The 21459-nt window shown below is 39.2% G+C and overlaps 1 protein-coding gene across 1 annotated transcript in view; it reads left to right on the forward strand.

Annotated features, from left to right (window-relative positions):
• Positions 1-271: 271 nt before the first annotated feature.
• Positions 272-21459, forward strand: part of trim47 (tripartite motif containing 47) — a 65844-nt gene continuing 44656 nt past the window's right edge. The window contains exons 1-2 of the mRNA XM_039745823.1: positions 272-591; positions 7633-7844. Coding sequence (XP_039601757.1) covers positions 403-591; positions 7633-7844 — 401 coding nt within the window. The 5' untranslated portion in view covers positions 272-402. The remainder of the gene's footprint in view (positions 592-7632; positions 7845-21459) is intronic.

Consider the following 21459-nt stretch of genomic DNA (forward strand, 5'->3'; position numbering starts at 1 on the left):
AAATTTTATGGCAACATCAGAAAATCGGGTCATGAGACTGCTCGCACTGAAAGACAACCAACAGAAATGAAATTGCGTGGCACAACCCCTCTCCTACTGCACGTTAAACGATGCCCGATGTATAGAATCAGTCGATCACAGCAAATCGGGTATAAAATCGCACGCACGCATAACAATGCGACATTTTTAAATCTCTCGCGCTCCTTCAGCACCAGCGCCTGATTTTAGCGTCATAATAACAGTTACCTTCTCTGACGTCAACAAAGGGGACGGAACCGGAAGTTGATTGAAAGAGCCGTGGTGAAATGAATCATTTTGTTTTAGTTGGAGGACTGTGTGTTTAGGTTTTGTTGCTGATAACCGCTTTCTCCCGTCGTTACTGTTCTTTGCTTTGTGTTTATCATGGCCACTGCTGCGTCCGATTATACAGAGGCATTAGAAAAAGAACTCATTTGTCCCATCTGTCTGGATTTCTTTGAGGACCCAGTTATTTTACAGTGTGGACACAACTTCTGCCGATACTGTATCCTCCTTCATTGGGAAGAGAACGGCAGTGACTTCAGTGGATACCAGTGTCCGGAGTGCAGGAGGGTAAGATACGATACGATACAGTGATGTTGCACGATGGAAGGGGACCAGCGTGGTGTTTTATTTACGATTGTGATTCGTGCTGACTCCTTTATATACGTGCAAGCGCAGAGTACTGTACATGTATTTAGATGCATTTTTAACAGTTGGAAGGCAGGCGGGATTAATAACCTGTTTAAGAATTAAAAGCAGTTGGAGGAAGGAAGTCATCCGTCGTCCAAGGGGCTTAATGGTCCACTGTTTTAATACGTGTGCTGTTCTCCACTGTGCTTTTATTTTTTATCTTCACTTTGAGATTACTGGCGTTTAAGGGTTCATTGGCCCGCAAGGTGTAGAGGTCGATGTTTCGGAAAATCATTTTTATAACTGAGATTAGTTAGGTGAGTTTGAATTGTTGCGTGAGTGGCACAGAATATTGCCAGTGACCGACTGACCTCTGCCCAGGAGATGTTGCTGCCTTTAGAAAGCAAACAGGACTATTAAAAACTCCAGCCATCCTCCACTGTTGCTTTTCTTACACCCCTTCTAACAAATATACAGGACCACTGGAACCCCCACCAGTAGATTTTGGGACAGTTTGTACCCTGAAGCAGTAAAGTTACTCAACAGCCACATGCAGTAAGAAAGAGTAACGTTAAAAAAAACCTGTGTGTTGTGTGAGTATGTATTTGTTTATATGTTCACTGCACAAATTATGTACACTTTCTTATCTATACTGTGATCTAATCTATTAGCCATGTGGCGGCAGCATGGTGCAAAAAAAAAAAACAAGTCATGTAAACACAGGTCAGGAGCTTCAGTTAATGTTCACATTAAACCTGGGATGGGGACAGAATTTGATTGCAGTGGTTTCAATCATAGCATGATTGTTAATACCAGCCTGGCTAGTTTGAGTATTTCTGTAACTGCTGATCTCCTGGGAGTCTCACACACAACAGTCTCTCAGAGTTTACTCAGCGTGGTGAGAAAAACAAAAAGCATCGAGTGAGTGGCAGCTGACGCTGACGTATTCCTGCACTCACTCCCCTCTTCAGAGTAAAAGAACAGATAGCCTTCCTCAGAGAAAAGATGGAGAGTGGGTGCAAGGTGAGGCCTGTGGCTGGCTTTAAATGTCAACCAGTAGGCAACAGACACGTCCTGTGGCGAGCCTGCGAACTTGTAGTTGACCTGGCAGCAGATAAGCAGTTCATACCTGTTTTAAAGAGAGTGTTTAGTGCACAGTGCAGTTGGGTGATCTTGGGATCTCACAATATCTATCTATCTCATTTAATCCTGCCAACTACTCTATATATATATATATATATATATATATATATATATATATATATATATACACACCCGTACTTGCTTCGTGTCTCTGCCGCTTGCATTGTAAAGGTTGGTGGCTGAACATGCGCTAAAGATGGATCAGCTGCTGGCTGTACCGAGCTGCGTGAACTGCTTGATCTGCATGTTGCATTGCATGTCGATCACGTCAATCATTAAAATGTCTGGACAGCAGCTGTCCTTTTGTCTCACTTCCTTGTCTCGGGGGACATTAAAGTGTCTCTGAGAAATTGTTTGTAAGTAGGGCGTGACGTTCAAGAGGTTTCGCAGGTGTCTCCCCGAGATGATCACATCTCAAACCAAAATTTTTTTTACATAATAGATAGATATTGTGGATAAAGACTTCAGACAAGACAGCAGGTGAGGTTATATAGCAGCTTTATTTTGCAGCGTCACAGTGCGAAGAGTTTCAGAAAAGCAGACAATCAAATATACATGACAGCGTCAGGGCTCTTCTGAACCCCGTCTGTTGGGTGTGGCAAAGTTTTTATACCCCTAGAATGTGTGATTTAATATCATTATGAAATGTAACAGTCGATACTTTTATCATACACAATCCCTGAGCCCCTTCAACGCCCCTGGTGCAACTTGATTTCTTGATTTTTTTTAATTTTTTTCTCCAGCCTTTGGAGTTTTTTTTTGTTTTTTCTGTCCACCCTGGCCATCGGACCTTACTCTTATTCTATGTTAATTAATGTTGACTTATGTTTATCTTTTATTGTGTCTTCTGTTTCTCTATTCATTTTGTAAAGCACTTTGAGCTACATTTTTTTGTATGAATATATGCTATATAAATAAATGTTAAATGATCGATTGATTGGCCCCTTTGTTATGGCGTTCAGATGTAAACTAAGGGAAAACGTGATAAGGCAGACTCAGTGTGGAGTGCTTAGACCTTGAGTCCTTTGGACAAATAGTTTTCTGTTTGCTCAGCAAAGTATGATTTTACATAATGTATGATTTCGTAAAGCTTACTTCTCAGACATGAATTAGTACAAGGGAACGAAGAGAACATTCATCTTCCACAATATACAGTTGTGCTTGAAAGTTTGTGAACCCTTTAGAATTTTCTATATTTCTGCATAAATATGACCTAAAACATCATCAGATTTTCACTCAAGTCCTAAAAGTAGATAAAGAGAAACCAGTTAAACAAACGAGACAAACATATTATACTCTGTCAGTTATTTATTAAGGAAAATGATCGAATATGACATATTTGTGAGTGGCAAAAGTATGTGAACCTCTAGGATGATCAGTTAGTTTGAAGGTGAAATTCAAGTCCGGTGTTTTCTATCAGTGGGATGCCAATCAGGTGTGAGTGGGCACCCTGTGTTATTTAAAGAACAGGATCTATCAAAGTCTGCTCTTCACAACACGTTTGTGGAAGTGTAACATGGCAGAAACAAAGAAGATTTCTGGGGACCTCAGAAAAAGAGTTGTTGATGCTCATCAAGCTGGAAAAGGTTACAACACCATCTCTAAAGAGTTTGGACTCCACCAATCCACAGTCAGACAGATTGTGTACAAGTGGAGGAAATTCAAGACCATTTTTACCCTCCCCAGGAGTGGTTGACCAACAAAGATCACTCCAAGAGCAAGGCGTGTAATAGTCGGCGAGGTCACAAAGAAAGCCACTGCTCTCCAAAAAAAAAACCATTGCTGCTTGTCTGCAGTTTGCTAAAGATCATGTCGACAAACCAGAAGGCTATTGAAAGAATGTTTTGTGGACGGATGAGACCAAAATAGAACTTTTTGGTTTAAATGAAAAGCGTTATGTCTGGAGAAAGGAAAACACTGCATTCCAGCATAAGAACCTTATCCCATCTGTGAAACATGGTGGTGGTAGTATCATGGTTTGGGCCTGTTTTGCTGCATCTAGGCCAGGAGAGCTTGCCCTCATTGATGGAACAATGAATTCTGAATTATATCAGAGAATTCTAAAGGAAAATGTCAGGACATCTGTCCATGAACTAAATCTCAAGAGAAGGTGGGTCATGCAGCAAGACAACGAACCTAAAAACACAAGTCGTTCTACCAAAGAATGGTTAAAGAAGAATAAAGTTAATGGTTTGGAATGGCCAAGTCAAAGTCCTGACCTTAATCCAATCAAAATGTTGTGGAAGGACCTGAAGCGAGCAGTTCATGTGAGGAAACCCACCAACATCCCAGACTTGAAGCTGTTCTGTACGGAGGAATGGGCTCAAATTCCTCCAAGCCGGTGTGCAGGAATGAGCAAAAGTTTCCGGAAATGTTTAGTTGCAGTTATTGTTGTAAAGGGGGGTCACACCAGATACTGAAAGCAAAGGTTCACATACTTCTGCCACTCACAAATATGTAATATTCGATCATTTTCCTTAATAAATAATTGACCAAGTATAATATTTTTATTTCATTTGTTTAACTGGTTTCTCTTTATCTACTTTTAGGACTTGAGTGAAAATCTGATGATGTTTTAGGTCATATTTATGCAGAAATATAGAAAATACTAAAGGGGTTCACAAACTTTCAAGCACCACTGTATGTAATGTAATGGCGCTTTTCCACTGCATAGTACGGCACGACACGGTTCAGTTCAGCTCACTTTTGGGGAGTTTTCCACTGAGAACAGTACCTGGTACCTGGTCCTTTTTTTAGTACCACCTCAGCCGAGGTTCCAAGCGCGCCGAACCGTTACCAAAACGTGATGTGTAAACTCTGCTGGTCACTGATTGGCCGGAGAAAATCGTCATTACTGCGACACTGAACTTGCGACACGAGACACAACAGACCCGCTAGATTTTTAGCACAGCCAGCAAAGGTTCGGACACACCATTTTGTTTTAACCAAAAATGGCTGTTTCGTGGTCTATTGAGGAAGTACAGACGTTCCTCTCGTTGGTAACCGAGGAGCGGATCCAGCGAGAGCTGGATGGGGTGACGCGGAATGAAAAAGTTTTTCAGGAGGTCGCTAAGCTCTTGGGCGCACATGGCTACCATCGGACTTACAAACAGTGTAGGGACAAGTTAAAAATGAAGAGCAAGCAGTAGAGGCGGCGCAACTATAACGACACGTGAATAATCCCGCCCACTCTAAAGCGGTACTAAACTGCAGTCGAAACGCAAACCGAGCCGAACCAAAGTGAGCTGTACTGAACCGTGCTGTGCCGTACTATGCAGTGGAAAAGCGCCATAATACTGTATCGCATATCTATGAGCTGCTCCTCACAACTGAGAGGACGTGGCGAATGTCTTCTATATAATGTATATATGTGTGTGGGTATGTTTGATGTGTGCGTATTTTTGTTATGTTATTTATGTGTTGTCAACTTTTGAGGAGACATGCAAGTAAGAGTTTAAACCATTTGCCAATACAGCTTTAACATATGGGATATCTCAGGCGAAGATGATGACCTTAAACCGAAGGGTTGCTGGTTCACCTCCCACCTTTTTATTATTTGCATGATGGTACTAAGGGTGAAAAAATAGTCAAGCGTAATTTGTCTTGATTTCTGGATTTACTTCACAAAGGCTGAAAGTACAGTGTGTCTTTTAACATCCAGTGGAGACTGCATTGTTGATTCTGTTTTGAGGTATTGCCACTAGAATCCGTAAAGTTTACAATTTTTTTCATTGTCCCTGACCTCTTTAAATTTTCCCAACATGTGTGTGCCAAGAAGCTGGTAGCTCCTTATCACTGCACTAATAACCCGCTTTTGTTTTGCAAATGTGTGGTTTCACAGAACGTACCCTGCTACACCACACTGAGATGAAGGCGTCAGTCACCCTGCTGTAAACCTAACAGCTGAAATCTGTGTTGAGATGTTTATTTTGCAACGCGTTTGTAAAGAATTATAAAGATAATGAAATACCATGATTTGAAATACATACATTTCATGCCTGTTCCAATCTGTGTAAATATAAAATGACAGAGGAAATACGGGGCAAGAAATGCTGAACACACGGCTAAAACAGAAAATGTTCTCCTATGTTAAAGTAATAACAACATAATTTTGATGTGAAATGTAGGCCCAAACATACAAGAAACACTTTTACAAAAGGTATAACAAAACAAGTATGCTTTTATTCAAGAATAAAACCGAAGAAAAAGAAATTGCTCAATTGACATGTTGCTGAAGCCCAACTATCAGTCGGTTCAAAGTAAAAGACGTTCACATACGTGTGTGTTTGCACGTTTCATTTTCAACCAGTTGTCACAGACCGGCACAGATGGCGCAGTGGATACGCTGCGGTTTAGCAATGGCGAGGTAATAAGTTCAAATAGCCCGTCATCTTTGAATTTAGTGTTTTGAGTAGTGAGCTGCTATTATTATCATCATAATATAATGCAAACATATATTTGATGCAAGTTTTTAACATCCTGTGTAAATTTATAGTACTTGTAAAAGATGTTACTTTTCCTCGCACATGGACATTCATATCAACATGTTATTTCAATTATTTTTTTATTCAGTTTTCTTCTTGAATAAAAAAAATTGTTCAAATGACTGATGTGACTGTCTGCATGTGAGGAAAAGTAACATCCACCATTGATACTGCGATGTCTGTTTACTCAACAATACATTTGCTTTTATCCCGTCAGTGCTAACTTTTACAAGTACCATAAATTTACACCGGCTGTTACAGACTCAAATCAAATGTATCTTTTTATTATATACCATAATAGTAACAATAATAGCAGCTAACTACTCAAAATGGTAAATGCAAGGAGGACCCAGGATAGAATCTGCAACTTCTTGATTATGAGACTGCAGTCCTTACCTCTGCACCTGCCAAGCGGACGTGTCTACTTCCTATCAATTGACAGTTTTTACACATTACAAGTAACATGTAAACTGAACAATTTATTTTTCTTTGGTTATATTCTTGTATAAAACCACATTTGTTTTGTTAAATCTTTTGTAAAGTGTTTATTTGATATTTGGACTTCAGTCTTCACACATTATACACTTCACCTCATCATTTTGTCATGAAATAGTTTCTGGTTTTAGTTATGTGTTCAACATTTCTTGCCTCACATTTCCTTTCGTCCTACATTTACAGAGATTGTTGTATTCCAAATAACGATACATTATTTACCCTATGCAATTCCAGACACCTTACTCCCAGCTCTGAGAATTTTGCATCTGACTTGACGTCAGCTGCCTCGGTGGGTGCTGGGGTTGCAGGCAGCCTGCTGCCAGTGCTGACTGACACATTTGGCGCTGACGAGGTGTGAAGGAATTTAAGGTGGCCTGACATTACGAATATTTTCGTAGACTTCAGGGATTCTAGTGTTAATATTCTATATTAGGCTGTTATCTTTCTCCAGGGTGACTTGCATGATCAGGATACAGTCCAGTCGTTTCCGTGCAAGTTGGAGTATCAAAGGGCTAGGAACTGAACCAGCAATTTAAGTGCAGTGCCTTAGGCACTTTAAAAACTGCGCTTTATAAGCACGTTTAACACATGTTGAAGCACATTTTACCAAAAAAGTTTGCACAGAAGTTCAGATCTAATAAGAAGTACTTGGAATCTCTGGGAAAGTTCCCAGGGTTCCTCAATGCGTACCTCTTATTAGATCTGAATTTCTTTCATATGAAAAGAGGTCAAGTGCTCCTAAATATGGCATCCTTTTAATTGTAGGATAATTTTTATAGTTTCAGTATTTTAATTTAATAGTTTATTTCAGGTTTGTTACTGATTTTACTTTTTTTTATTGTATTTCATTATTTATTAGACTTTTCCTGAGATAACATTCACCAGGAACTTTCTTGTTAAGAACCTTGTGAACAAGCTGGATGACCTAAATGTTTTTAGGACTAAAGATACAAAACCTGCCCAACCACCTAAAGAAGACTTGTGTGAAAAGCACCATGAAGAGCTAAAGCTGTACTGCAAGAAAGATGGAAAACCTATATGTGTGATTTGCAGAGAATCTCGTGCCCACAGGTGCGTAAGTCGGTAACTCTTCTGACATACTCATTTATTATTTTGTGTTGGTGGACATGTTCTCCAAATGAGAGAGTAACAGCCATGTTTGTTCATTGTTGGATTACTGTTCTTAGATACACTGGCTATGTTTGTAGAACTAGGGTATTGTACCGTGTTGGCCATTGTGAAAACAGTGAGAAGTCAAACTGGGGTCCCACTCAGGTTTGTTTCTCGCTTTGTGATAAGTGCTTCAGTAATAGGCACCAACTTCCCGCAATCCTGAACTAAAAGAGCAGTTTACAAAATGCATCCGTGTTTGTTTGTTTACTATTTTGGTATAACAATAATTGTAATAATTCTTCACATTTATATAGTGCTTTTCTCACTGCTCAAAGCACTCTCCACGCAGACCCGGGACGTGAACCCATGATCTCTGAACTGTGTCATCTGTGTGCTAATATGTTGAGCAGCATGTCAAATGAGTACATTTGTTAACATAATGTCAACATTTAATAATTTTCAGGGACACCGTTTGACTAATGTACAGTATGCTGAAAAGGCGAAATTAAATTTTAAACCATTTTTTCCGTTTTTAAACTCGGTGTGTTTTTGGCATGAAATTGGAATTTTATCCCAAGTGTTATATCATTTCTTTCAGCATTTCTCAAAAATGAGTGGAGCCATATTTACATTGGTTTAATTAAAACAGTGGTATAAATACAGTGGAACCTCGAGATACGATCACCTCTGCATACGAGAAATTCAAGATAAGAGGAAAGTATGAGTGAAAAATTTGGATCTAAATACGAGCATTGGCTCGCGTAAAGAGCCATGAGCCAGGCTGTGGGTATGCGTGACGCGTTTCCCGATCCGCCTCGACTCGGGGATTCACCCAAGTTGACGCTGCCCGCATTTAACGTGAAAATAATTATTCCATGATGCCTCTCAAGAAGATTGTTGCCAGTAAGATTAAAGAAGTGTTGGCAAAGTGGGAAGAAGTAAAAACTTTCTTTGAAGAAAATCTCCCTAATAAAGCAGTGTGTGGGCACACCATGAATTTGTGTAATGACAATGTAGTGTCGCATTTTAGGGGCATCTTAAAAAGAAGACAGAAGCAAGTGTCATTAGATAAGTTTTTGGTAAAGCAACCTGCAACTAAAAGAACGTGAAGTGATTCTGACCCAGAACCTGCTTCCAGTGGGGTAAAATTCCCAAGAAGAGAGAGCCTTCCTGCATCAGAGGGGGACTCTCCTTCCCCACAGTAACCCGTTTTATTTACCAGTGTTATTTATTAAAGGTAAACTTTAATTACTTTAATTAAAAGTAAAATACAGTATATATTATTTATCAGTGTTATTTGTTAGGAAAATTGATTTTTATGTTGATATTTTTGGGGGTGCGGGACGGATTAACTGGATTTCCATTATTTTCAATGGGGATGTTTTGTTCTACAGTAGATACAAGAAATTCGCTATACGAGCTCAGTGCTTGAACGAGTTAAACTCGTATCTAGAGTTTCCACTGTAGACAAAAACAAGGTAAAAATGTTGGAAAAAATACATAACATTGAAAAATCCAATAGTTTCAGGATATGCCTGCTCTCATTTTTTTTATTTCAGTGTGACTCAACATTTTCCACTCAAAGTACAATGAACTATATACATTTATTTCTTATATCAGAAAATCAGAAATCTATACTAATAAAAGGCAAAGCCCTCACTCACTCACTGACTCACTCACTGACTCATCACTAATTCTCCAACTTCCCGTGTAGGTAGAAGGCTGAAATTTTGACAGCTTACTTACAAAAGTTGGACAGGTTTCATTTCGAAATTCTACACGTAACGGTCATAACGGTCAACAACGTCCGCCATATTGAACTTTCTTATTTATGGCCCCATCTTCATGAAATTTGGTAGGCGGCTTCCCTGCGCTAACCGAAACCAATGTACGTACTTATTTCAGTGGTATGACGCCACTGTCGGCCGCCATATTGAACGTTCTAATGGTCTTTGTTGCTTATGGGCCCATCTTCAAAAAATTTGGTACACGGGTTTCCAGCGCTAACTGAATCCTATTTTCATACATATACATTACATTTTTTTACTTATTTATTTATATAGCGCCTTTCCCATGCTCAAGGCACTTACAGAATATAAGAAAGAACGGCAGGGTATACAGTATATAGCATTGTACAAAGTAAATAAATAAATAAATAAAGAAGATTAAGACAGTAAATTCAGAGAAAGTCTAGTACACACACACACACACACAGGTTACATGAGCATCTTGACAGAGAGGTAAACTGAGAGAAGGGGAATGAAGTCAAGTAGAGCTAAAAGCCTTCCTGAACAGATGAGTTTTGAGTTGTTTTTTAAAAGAATTCATGGAGTCAGCTGACCTGATTAATGTCGGTAGGTCAGTCCAGAGTCTGGGCACTCGCTATACAGCTGAAGGCCCTGCTGTCACCCATGGAGTGTAGATTAGTGTTGGGCACAACAAGATTGCCAGAATCAGAGGACCTTAGTGGATGGGCAGGCACATAGTGATGGAGAAGGTCACTGATGTAGTTTGGCGCGAGGTTATTTAAGGCTTTGTAGGTTATTAGTAGGATTTTATATTTGATTCTGTAAGACACAGGGAGCCAGTGAAGACGGAGCAGGATGGGTGTGATGTGCTCGCTGCTGCTGGTTCAGTAAGGACTCTTGCAGCGAGTTTTGAATAAGCTGGAGCTGTGATATAAGATTAGAAGGGCACCTGCCAGAGCGAAGTTACAATAATCTATGCGGGATGTGATAAAAGCATGGACAAGTTTCTCAGCATTAGAAAAGGAGAGGAAGGAGCGAACACGGGATATGTTACGGAGGTGAAAGTAAGAAAGTTTCTTAATGTGATTTATTTGGGTGGAGCAAGAAAGGGGGAACCAAAAATGATACCAAGATTCTTTGCAGTAGAGGCAGGTCTGATGAGATCACCACCAAGATTGACTGGGAAGGAGCTCATTTTATTAAGTTGCATTTTAGTCCCAATTTGCAGGAGTTCAGTTTTGTTGCAGTTTAATTTCAAAGAGTTCTGCTCCATCCAGGTTTTAATTTCACTAAGGCAGGTTGTGAGCTGAGAAAGCTCTGATGAAGTTCCACTTTTAACATTGAAGTAGAGTTGAGTATCATCTGCATAAAAATGATAGCCCAGTCCATAGCTACGAATAATATGGCCAAGGGAAGCATATAAATACAGAAGAGAAGAGGGCCGAGGACAGAGCCCTGAGGAACTCCTTGTGTGACTGGCGCTGAGCTGGATCTGCTGTTGCCAAGACTAACAAACTCTTGCCTATCAGTCAGATAGGACTTGAACCACTGGAGGGCAGTGCCAGAGATACCCAGCATGTTCTCCATTCTGGACAGTAGAATGTCATGTCTGACAGTGTCAAATGCTGCACTGAGGTCTAATAGAATTAATATGCTGGTTTGTCCAGAGTCTGCTGCCATAAGCAGATCATTGGTTACAGCAGTTTCACAGCTGTGCTGCACCCTGAAACCAGACTGAAAGGGTTCCATCAAATTATTAAACGTTAAGTAATTGATGAGCTGGGAAGCTACAACATGCTCAAGAGCTTTTGACAGGAAAGGTAAGTGGGAAATAGGCGGAAATTGTTAAGATTGTCAGCATCAAGACCAGACTTTTTTAACATTGGGGTTACAGAAGCGATTTTAAAAGTGAGCGCACAGAGCCAGTGTCAAGGGATGAGTTTATTATTGTTGTAACAGTCGGGATTATGGCATGAAGGCAGGATTTAAGTAGTGTGCTGGGGATGGGGTCCAGTACACAAGTAGTCGGCCTCATCTTACAAAGCAGGTTATTAACAAACGCAGATGTGACTGGTGAGAACTTAGAGAAGGAGCTGGATGGAGTGGGAAAACAGGGAGAGATATAAACAGATGATGTATTTATGTTAGTTGAATTATTTAGATCTTTAATTTTGTTACGGAAAAAGTGGAGGAAATCCTCACAGACTTCAGTAGAAGAGGTAGTTGGGCCAGATGCAGGTTCAAGTAGTTTATTAACTACAGAAAACAAAACCCTTGGATTATCATGGCCACTTTCTATTATTCTGCCATAGTAGGTGTTCTTAGCAGCAGTTATTATTTCTCTGTAAGCTCTTTGGTGGTCAGAGAAAGCCTGGATGTGCACGCTGAGGCCAGTCTTACGTGACATCCTCTCAAGCGCCGCCAGCTGCTTTCATAGATCGCAATTCTGAGTTATACCAAGGAGCTGAACGCTTAAAGGAAACCTCCTTATGTTTTAAAGGAGCTGTTTTATCTAATGCTGAATGAAGGGCTGAGTTATACAGTAGTGGTCAACAAGACTATCTAGTGTTGACGGAATAGGTGCAGACAGTAAAAGATCAGAAATGGATCCAGAAAGGATAGAGGGACAGATATTTTTAAGGTTTCTGTAAGAAATTTGTCGTTTACAGGTTAGAGGAGGTAAAGGCAGTGAGACAGTGAAATATACTGCTTTATGGTTGGAGAGTCCCAAATCAGTGCTGTAAATGTTGGCAACAGATAGTCCAGAAGTGCATATATATGTCCATAGCCTGCAGCTCGGTCACCGTGTGAGGCGGCGTTGGGTCCCCCATCCCATCACCTCCCACGTTGTTGGCTGCCTGCCTGTATAAGGCCATCCGTCCCTCCAGTCTCTACATTCCCTTCCTGGCTTCGCCACGGGATTCATGTCTCCCTGCTGATAACTACAGCCTTTTTATTTAATCCATGGATACTCTGCTGTTTTATTGTTCGTTTATTACGATTATAGTTATTGTGTAGGTATTTTAGACTTACTTTACATTGTTCAGGTACCCATTTCCTTTATCATTCCAACCCCCATTACCATGTCTATCGAGGTGATCACCATCGATCAAAGAACTGTCACTTACCAAGTGGTTTCCATGCCCGGAGATGGCACCTACCTTTTCCATTCTCTTTGTTACATATTGCACGGCCATATCAGGCTCACTCTTGATATCCGGAGGAACATTGTGTCTTATGTATTGAATGACTGGGACAGGTTCAAGGTGTGGACTGATTACGGTACAGGAGATGATTATACTACACAGGAGCACTAGAAGAGTGAAATGCTTAAACCCTTCACCTATGGTTCTGCATGTGAGTTGATGGCTTCCGCGAATTGTTCGGTTGTCGCTTTCAAGTGTACCGAAATGGCCAAATATTTTACACCTTTCGACAACCGCCAATGCCTCTTAAACATCTTAGATTGACAGGTGACGATTTCAGTAGTGGACACTTTAAACATTCATAAACATCAAACTCTCAAATGCTGGATGCAAAGTTATCGATGAAACCGGTTGTATGCTTACAACGCTTGACAGATGCCGAATGTCACTTCAACACAAGTCCTACAAATACTGTCGTAATGGAAACAAACCATGAAACTCAAACCGATTATGACAGCAGCAATCCAAGCTGTGAGATTTGAAACAAGATTACTGTTCACATGGCCAACTGTACGTTTCATGCTCAAGAGTAAGCTCAGCGCACAGCTTGATCATATTACAACCGGAGGGCCAAACTGACAATGTGGTATACAAAGAGATCCTTAACAAATAATTATTGGTATATTTTCCCTCAGTTTAAAAAGGTTTAATTTTCTTCTTAATAAACATTTTAAGGCAGTACTTCGCTGCTGCGAAGCGCGGGTATTTTGCTAGTTATTAATATGACCCACTCTTCAAAATAGCTTTTGTCCAGAATGAGACAAAGTGGCAGTTTACACTCCTTGCATCTACAGTTCACACATTTGCTTTTCTCAGACTAGCGGGCTCTGCCCCCTGCTCGCTTCGCTCACCAGCTCCCGGGTGGGCGCTACGCGGCTCTGGCACTCGTGTATGGGGAAGCGGATATACAATCTAAACCGATTGTTCAATTTTTATGGAAATTGTTACATATGCATAATAGACCTATTTTACATTACAGCAAGTAATTAACTACTCATACATAAATTATGCACTAACATTACGATACATCCTTCTTTCAACAGTAATTTGGCCGTGTAACTGATCGACAATTTTCGCGTTAATTTGTTTGACTTCATTGTTTTTCGTTGGTAGGATTGCCGTGTACTCATTTCTTCTGTTAATAACCCATCGAGATGAAATTCTTCAAATAAGATTTGGACATAATAAGTCTTCTTTTATTGGGAACTTAAAGTGAGGAAAACCAATCAATCAATCAATCAATCAACATTTATTTATATAGCACATATTCATACAAAAAAAATTTAGCTCAAAGTGCTTTACAAAATGAATAGAAAAATAGAAGACACAATAAAAAATAAACATAAGTCAACATTAATTAACATAGAATAAGTAAGGTCCGATGGCCAGGGTGGACAGAAAAACAAAAAAAAACTCCAAAGGCTGGAGAAAAAATAAAATCTGTAGGGGTTCCAGACCAAGAGACCGCCCAGTCCCCTCTGGGCAATCTACCTAACATAAATGAAACAGTCCTCTTTGTATTTAGGGTTTTCATGGAAGGACCTGATGATGATGGTCACGTAGACTTCTGGCTTTCAGTCTATCAATGTTGGAGCATCATGATGCTTTGAGTAGGTGGTGGTGGTGCAGGCCACCACCACAAAGAAACCGGAAAAAGAAACAGAAGAGAGAGTAGGGGTCAGTATGGATTTTGGAGCCACTGTGAATAATTATTATGAAGAATTGAACATACAGAGTATCAGTATTAAGTTAAAGTGAAGTTATAAAAAGGCCATGTTAAAGTAATGTGTTTTCAGCAGTGTTTTAAAGTGCTCTACTGTATCAGCCTGGCGAATTCCTATTGGCAGGCTATTCCAGATTTTAGGTGCATAGCAGCAGAAGGCCACCCGCCTCACCACTTCTTTTAAGTTTAGCTTTTGGAATTCTAAGGAGACACTCATTTGAAGATCTGAGGTTACGATTTGGAATATAACGTGTCAGGCATTCCGATATATAAGATGGGGCGAGATTATTTAAGGCTTTATAAACCATAAGCAGTATTTTAAAGTCAATCCTGAATGACACAGGCAACCAGTGTAGTGACATCAAAACTGGAGAAATGTGTTCGGATTTTCTTTTCCCAGTTAGGATTCTAGCAGCTGCATTCTGCACTCGTTGCAAGTGATTTATGTCTTTTTTGCGTAGTCCTGAGAGGAGTGCGTTACAGTAATCTAGTCTACTGAAACCAAAAGCGTGAATTAATTTCTCCGCATCTTTCAGTGATATAAGAGGTCTAACTTTCGCTATGTAGCTTAAGTGAAAAAATGCTGTTCTAGTGGTCTGATGAATATGCGATTTAAAATTCAGATTACAGTCAACGGTTACCCCTAAATTTTTACTTCCGCCTTAACTTTTAATCCTAGTGCATCAAGTTTATTTCTGATAACCTCACTGAATCCATTATTGCCAATTACTAAAATTTCAGTTTTCTCTTTATTTAGTTTGAGAAAATTACTATTCATCCATTCAGAAATACCAGTAAGACATTGTGTTAGTGAATCGAGAGAGTCGGAGTCATCAGGTGCTATTGATAAGTACAGCTGTGTGTCATCAGCATAGCTGTGGTAGCTCACGTTGTGCCCTGAGATAATCTGACCTAACGGAAGCATGTAGATTGAGAAGAGCAGCGGCCCCAGGATAGAGCCTTGTGGAACACCATATCAGATATCATGTGTCTTTGAGATTTGATTACCACAACTCACAAAGAATTTTCTCCCTGCCAGGTAGGATTCAAACCAATTTAGGACACTGCCAGAGAGGCCCACCCATTGACTAAGGCGATTTCTAAGAATATTGTGATCAATAGTGTCAAATGCAGCACTCAGATCTAAGAGGATGAGAACAGATAAATGGCCTCTGTCTGCATTTACCCGCAAGTCATTTACTACTTTAACGAGTGCAGTTTCTGTGCTGTTATTTGTTCTAAAACCTGACTGAAATGTATCAAGAATAGCATCTTTATTGAGGTGGTCATTTAACTGCATAATGACTGCCTTCTCTAGAATTTTACTTAAGAAGGGCAGGTTAGAAATGGGTCTAAAATTTTCAAAGGCAGAGGGGTCAAGATTATTTTTCTTGAGCAGGGGTTTAACTACGTAAAAAATTATAAGAACTGAGAGCGCAGGAACTGTGTCTGACAAAAGCATTCACACGAATGAGAGGTGGGAGGACCGTGGGCATGGGCCATTAACCGTAAATGGTTGAGAGGAGGGTGGGACTTGAAAAAATCTCTTGGTAATAGTCTTGTCTCAAGATTTTCTTTTATAATAGAGAGATATGGCCTTTGTGCTGGGAGTAGTGATGGTTTAATTTGCAGCATGCACATGAGCGGGGTCTACCAAGGTGAAAAGAATCTGCAGTCACGCACCACATAACTGAGCTGCTAAGTCCTACAGAAAGTTCTTGTGTTTCATTGCTTCTGTGCTTTGCAAATCTCGTTTTAAATAGCATCTGGTGTTGACAATGCCAGCATAATGAACAAATAATGTGCAATGCCACCCTCTGGTGTACATATTGTACTGAATTTATGAGTCTATGGCTTGAAATGTCATTCAGAGCCCACTGTCCATCATCACCGTTCACTCTCATTTGCACAGTGTCCCCTGAATGATAGTCATGTGCAGTATTTATAAAAACACAAATGGGTACATAAATGCAAATAAATATTTCATTTATTTAAATATTTTCAAAAAAAAATCCTAAGCCCTCCTGAAAAAGCAATTATTCATTCTATGCCAATCTATCTAGTTGGAACAAACTGTCATCATCAGTATGGGGCAGCACTTTCTGTTTGGTGGTGAATACCTTTGGGTGCTAAATTTCAAAAACACTCCACTTCTGACCAGTTGCTCCATGTGAGTGAATGATGATCTGTATATTCTGTAACAATTCACTTCCATTTCCAGAATCTAAAATAAAATTCAGACTTTCCAGGAATTGAGGCCGGGCAATACAAATACTTTTTTACTGATTTTACTTGGCAACTCAGTAATTTGTGAGCAACTCTTACTTAGCTTGTCTGTCATAGCCTCTTAATGGGTTGAGGAAATCTGTTCAGGGATTGATTGGTTCTCTAAAATTTCACTCAGTACTTTTACAGGGGGCCCATATATGAAACTACCCCAGAATTACAGAAAAGATACACAGCCCCCTCTGAGACAATTGTGCATACAGATTGTGCCTCTTTTTTTTCTTGACTCTACAGTGATGTTCGAGTTGTACTAATTGTTCTGTGTAGATCCCACTAGGTAATTTCCACAGTTGGTATTTTGCACTTTCAGGGGTGTGTTTTTTTTTTTCCCACTCCCAAAGTGAAAACCATCATTTAAAATAAGATTTCCGTGTCCCTGGCTTGACGGTGGACCTGCCAAATTTGTGGTTTTTTTTTTTTCTCTGCAGAAACATTGTTCTCAAACTGTCACTGCCACATCAGTCTGAATATTCATTTTGTGACTGGAAAGGGGATCTTTCCAACAGGATGCAGTGGGAAATATTTACTGTTGACCCAGTGCTTACACATTATACCCACACCCACAATAGGTCTGTAAAGCTGAACAGGTTCTGGGGCATTAAAACAGTGCAGTGTCTGGAACTGAATACGCTGGGGTTACACAAGCCACTGCAGAAAGGTAGGGGTGCTCTAACCAGGTGTTTTAGTGTGGATACTAGTTATTAATTTCATATTGCTGGAATTGGATGATTCTGTTTGTTTTATTTATCCCTTAAATTTTTTTTACACTAACCTCCTGCATAACCAGACATGTAGAAGCCATATGTTCTGTATTAAAGTGTAATCCTTGGTAGTTTTACAGTTTTGCTGTTGGTCAAAAGTTTTAGAACACCTCAGTTTTTCTGAGAAAAGGAAATTTCAGAATATTACCAAATGGGCCTTTGTGGACGAAGACTTCAGACAAGACAGCAGGTGAGGTTATATAGCAGCTTTATTTTGCAACGTCACAGTGAGAAGAGTTTCGGAAAAGCAAAGAATCAATATACATGACAGCGTCGGGGCTCTTCTGAACCCCATCTGTTGGGTGGGGCAAAGTTTTTATACCCCTAGAATGTGTGATTTAATATCATTATGAAATGTAACAGTCGATACTTTTATCATACACAATCCTTGAGCCCCTTCAACGCCCCTTGTGCAACTTGATTTCTTGGCCCTTTGTTATGGCGTTCAGATGTAAACTAAGGGAAAACGTGATAAGGCAGACTCAGTGTTGGAGTGCTTAGACCTCGAGTCCTTTGGACAAATAGTTTTCTGTTTGCTCAGCAAAGTATGCTTTTACATAATGTATGGTTTCGTTAAGCTTACTTCTCAGACATGAATTAGTACAAGGGAATGAAGAGAACATTCATCTTCCACACCTTCTTCAGGGAACAACAAGTAGGTTACAACCTTCAGATGTTCTGTCACAGTTAAAGTAAATGAAGCCTTGAAAGTTGAAGCACACAATTTGCACAGGTGTCCCAACTTCTGTTGATTACTTAAAATCCCTTTGTCAGTCCTAAAGCAGAGTTGAAACAGTCTGTGTTACAACACCCTCTGAAGTACTGCTTGGACAATGTTACACTGTAGAAAGTTGTAAATTCCAGTGATAATGGCAAGAAAACTGCAAATAACAAATGAAATGAGACCGAGCATTACTACCTTAAGAAGTGTAGGGCCTTCCATTAAGAGAAACTATAAAAAAAAAAACGCAAAGTCTCCTACACAATCCAAAGGCAATTGTAAACTGGAAGAAACTCTGATAGGAAGAGATCTGTCAGACCCAAAGTCGCAACCCAATCAGAAGACAAACTTCTGAGGGGTCTCCAGCTTGCGTGATACAGGAGCCTCACAGCCCAACAGCTTAACAGAGCAGGTTGAACTGAGCAAGTCTCTGTGAAGAGGAGACTTTGTGCTGCAGGTTTGACACGGCAGTGAGTGGCAGTAAGAAAGCCATTTCTTAACGGACAAAATAAGGACTTGAAACACCGGCTGTGGACTACTGCAGACTGGAAGAAATTCTTATGGACCGATGAATCAAAATTTGAAATCTTTGGTTCATCACTGATGCAGAGCGTTTAAATAAAATCTTGTACACTTAATGATTCCTTGATTTACTTTTTTATTTGCCATTGTTTAGTTGTTCTATGCTTTGATTTGGTGAAACTTTACGACATTAATCTGTGTGCATTTCCATATGAACTGAAAAAACTGAGGGGTTCTAAAATGTTTGACCAGTAGTGTAAACTGCAGACCACAGGTTCTACCTATTCGATTTCTATTAAGTGAATGAAATTCTTCATGCTTGTTGTTCAGTGACAGTCAAAAATATTAAATTAAGTAAATCACCTTATAGTACTGATTTTTATACTAATACAAATGTAAACAAAAAATATCCATATTACATATGGCATAAAAGAAAATGGTTTAATAATTACAAGCCTCAATTCTAATAAAAAGGTTAAAAAATGTGTATCAATAACATACAAAGTAACATGCTTAACAAGCTTACACATCAGACACATTGTGCTCTTAAGCTAACATACTATTATTTACTGAGCTTCTAGGGAAAATTCTTCATTATCCTTTTTCGAATTAAAAATGTGAGTTACTTTATTAAACCAAAGCTTACTTACTATTTACACAAGGAGTATCTGTTTTAATTAAAGGACAAATTAAAATCCCTGAACTCATTAAAGCAGCTTCTCTTTATTTTTCTACCAAGACCTACGTCTCTTTTCTTCCACTTCGATTTTTCTTTAATTTTGAAACAAGCTTTCATAGGCAGGTTTTGTAAGTACAAACCACATGAAGAGATGTAAGAGTCTTAACACTGCTGCAGTAGTCAAAAATAAGCAAATTTGGGCTAAAAGCAGTTATGAACTAATTCAAATATGAACTTAAATAAGTTAAAACTACTGCATAATTAGAAAAATAGTGTAACCCTTAACAGTCATCCTTCAAGATTTTAACACCACAGAACTTTAATAACCCGGCAGCAAAACGACAAACCCACTTCCATAGGTAGCGCTACAACAAAAATGCTAAAAAGCTGAGCAACGTTGATAATGGAAAAAAAAATTGCTTTGAGATTTGCCAGTTAACTGGTCACCAGTCGAGTCATTGGAGTGAAAATCAGCCAGTTCAGATTGGCAGCTGATCGATAAAGCATCACTTCAGAAAGGTGCCGGAAGACACAAACATTTTCTTTTGTCCCCCATTGCATGTACTGTAAGTGTGTGTGTATGTATGTATGTATGTATGTATGTATGTATGTATGTATGTATATATATATATGTGTATATATATATATATATATATATATATATATAGATATAGATATAGATATAGATATAGATATAGATATAGATATATATATAGATATAGATATAGGGATATAGATATATAGATATATATAGATAGAGATAGATAGAAATATCGTGGTGGATTGCCGAAATTTTACTCCGGCCCTCACCCCCAGGCCACCAGGAGGAGCTCTCCCGACAGCATGATCATGGCCCGAGTTCCAGCAGGGCATCATGGACTATGTAGTGTTTGTACACAGCTGGATACCTTGGGGCCACCAGGTGTGGCTGTAGGGGGCCCGTGAGGCTCTTATGTGCCCTATGACCCGGGAGTGCGTCGGTCATGTGACAGGAAGAAACGACATGTTCCCGGGTTGAAGAAAAGGACTATTTACCCTGACCGGAAGGAATGAGGACTTGTGGACTGTTGGGCAGGAACACCTCCGGGTCAGGGAGTATAAAGGATCATGGGAACTCCCAGACAATGAGCTGAGTTGGGAGGCAGGGTGGCTAAGCGTGTGGGAGAGGAGGATTGTTGTGTGTTTTGTTTATTGGAGAATTGTGGAGAGGGCGTGCTTTGTGCACCTTATTATTATAATAAATATTATTGGACTTTTATCTGGTGTCTGACATGTGGTCTGAGGGTACAAGGGTGTGAGAAAACCCTAATCTGTCACAATATATATATATATATATATATATATATATATATATATATATATATATATATATATATATATATATATATATATATACTAGCAAAATACCCAAGCTAGCAGAGAAGTAGTGTTAAAGAAGCAATGAAAAGAAAAGGAAACATTTTGAAAATAACGTAACATGATTGTCAATGTAATTGTTTTGTCACTGTTGTGAGTGATGAGTGTTGTTGTCATATATATATATATATATATATATATATATATATATATATATTTACACACACATACATAAACATATATATATATACATATCTATACATATACACATATATATATATATACATATATATATCTACATATATACACATACATATACACACACACATAAATACATACACACATACATACATACATACACACACACACACATATAAACATATATATACATATACATACAGTACATATCTACATATATACACACACAGCTATTTCAGATCAGTGCAATACGCTGCTTGTTAAAACGGATAACTCCGCTCTTACGTGCAAGTCTGCGTGGATATTATGAACATAATGCATGCATAAGGTTCGAGCCGCATGTAGACGGACTTTTTGTTCTTGAAGTCACCAA

This window comes from Polypterus senegalus, chromosome 2, assembly GCF_016835505.1.
Source record: "Polypterus senegalus isolate Bchr_013 chromosome 2, ASM1683550v1, whole genome shotgun sequence".
Lineage (NCBI taxonomy): Eukaryota > Metazoa > Chordata > Cladistia > Polypteriformes > Polypteridae > Polypterus > Polypterus senegalus.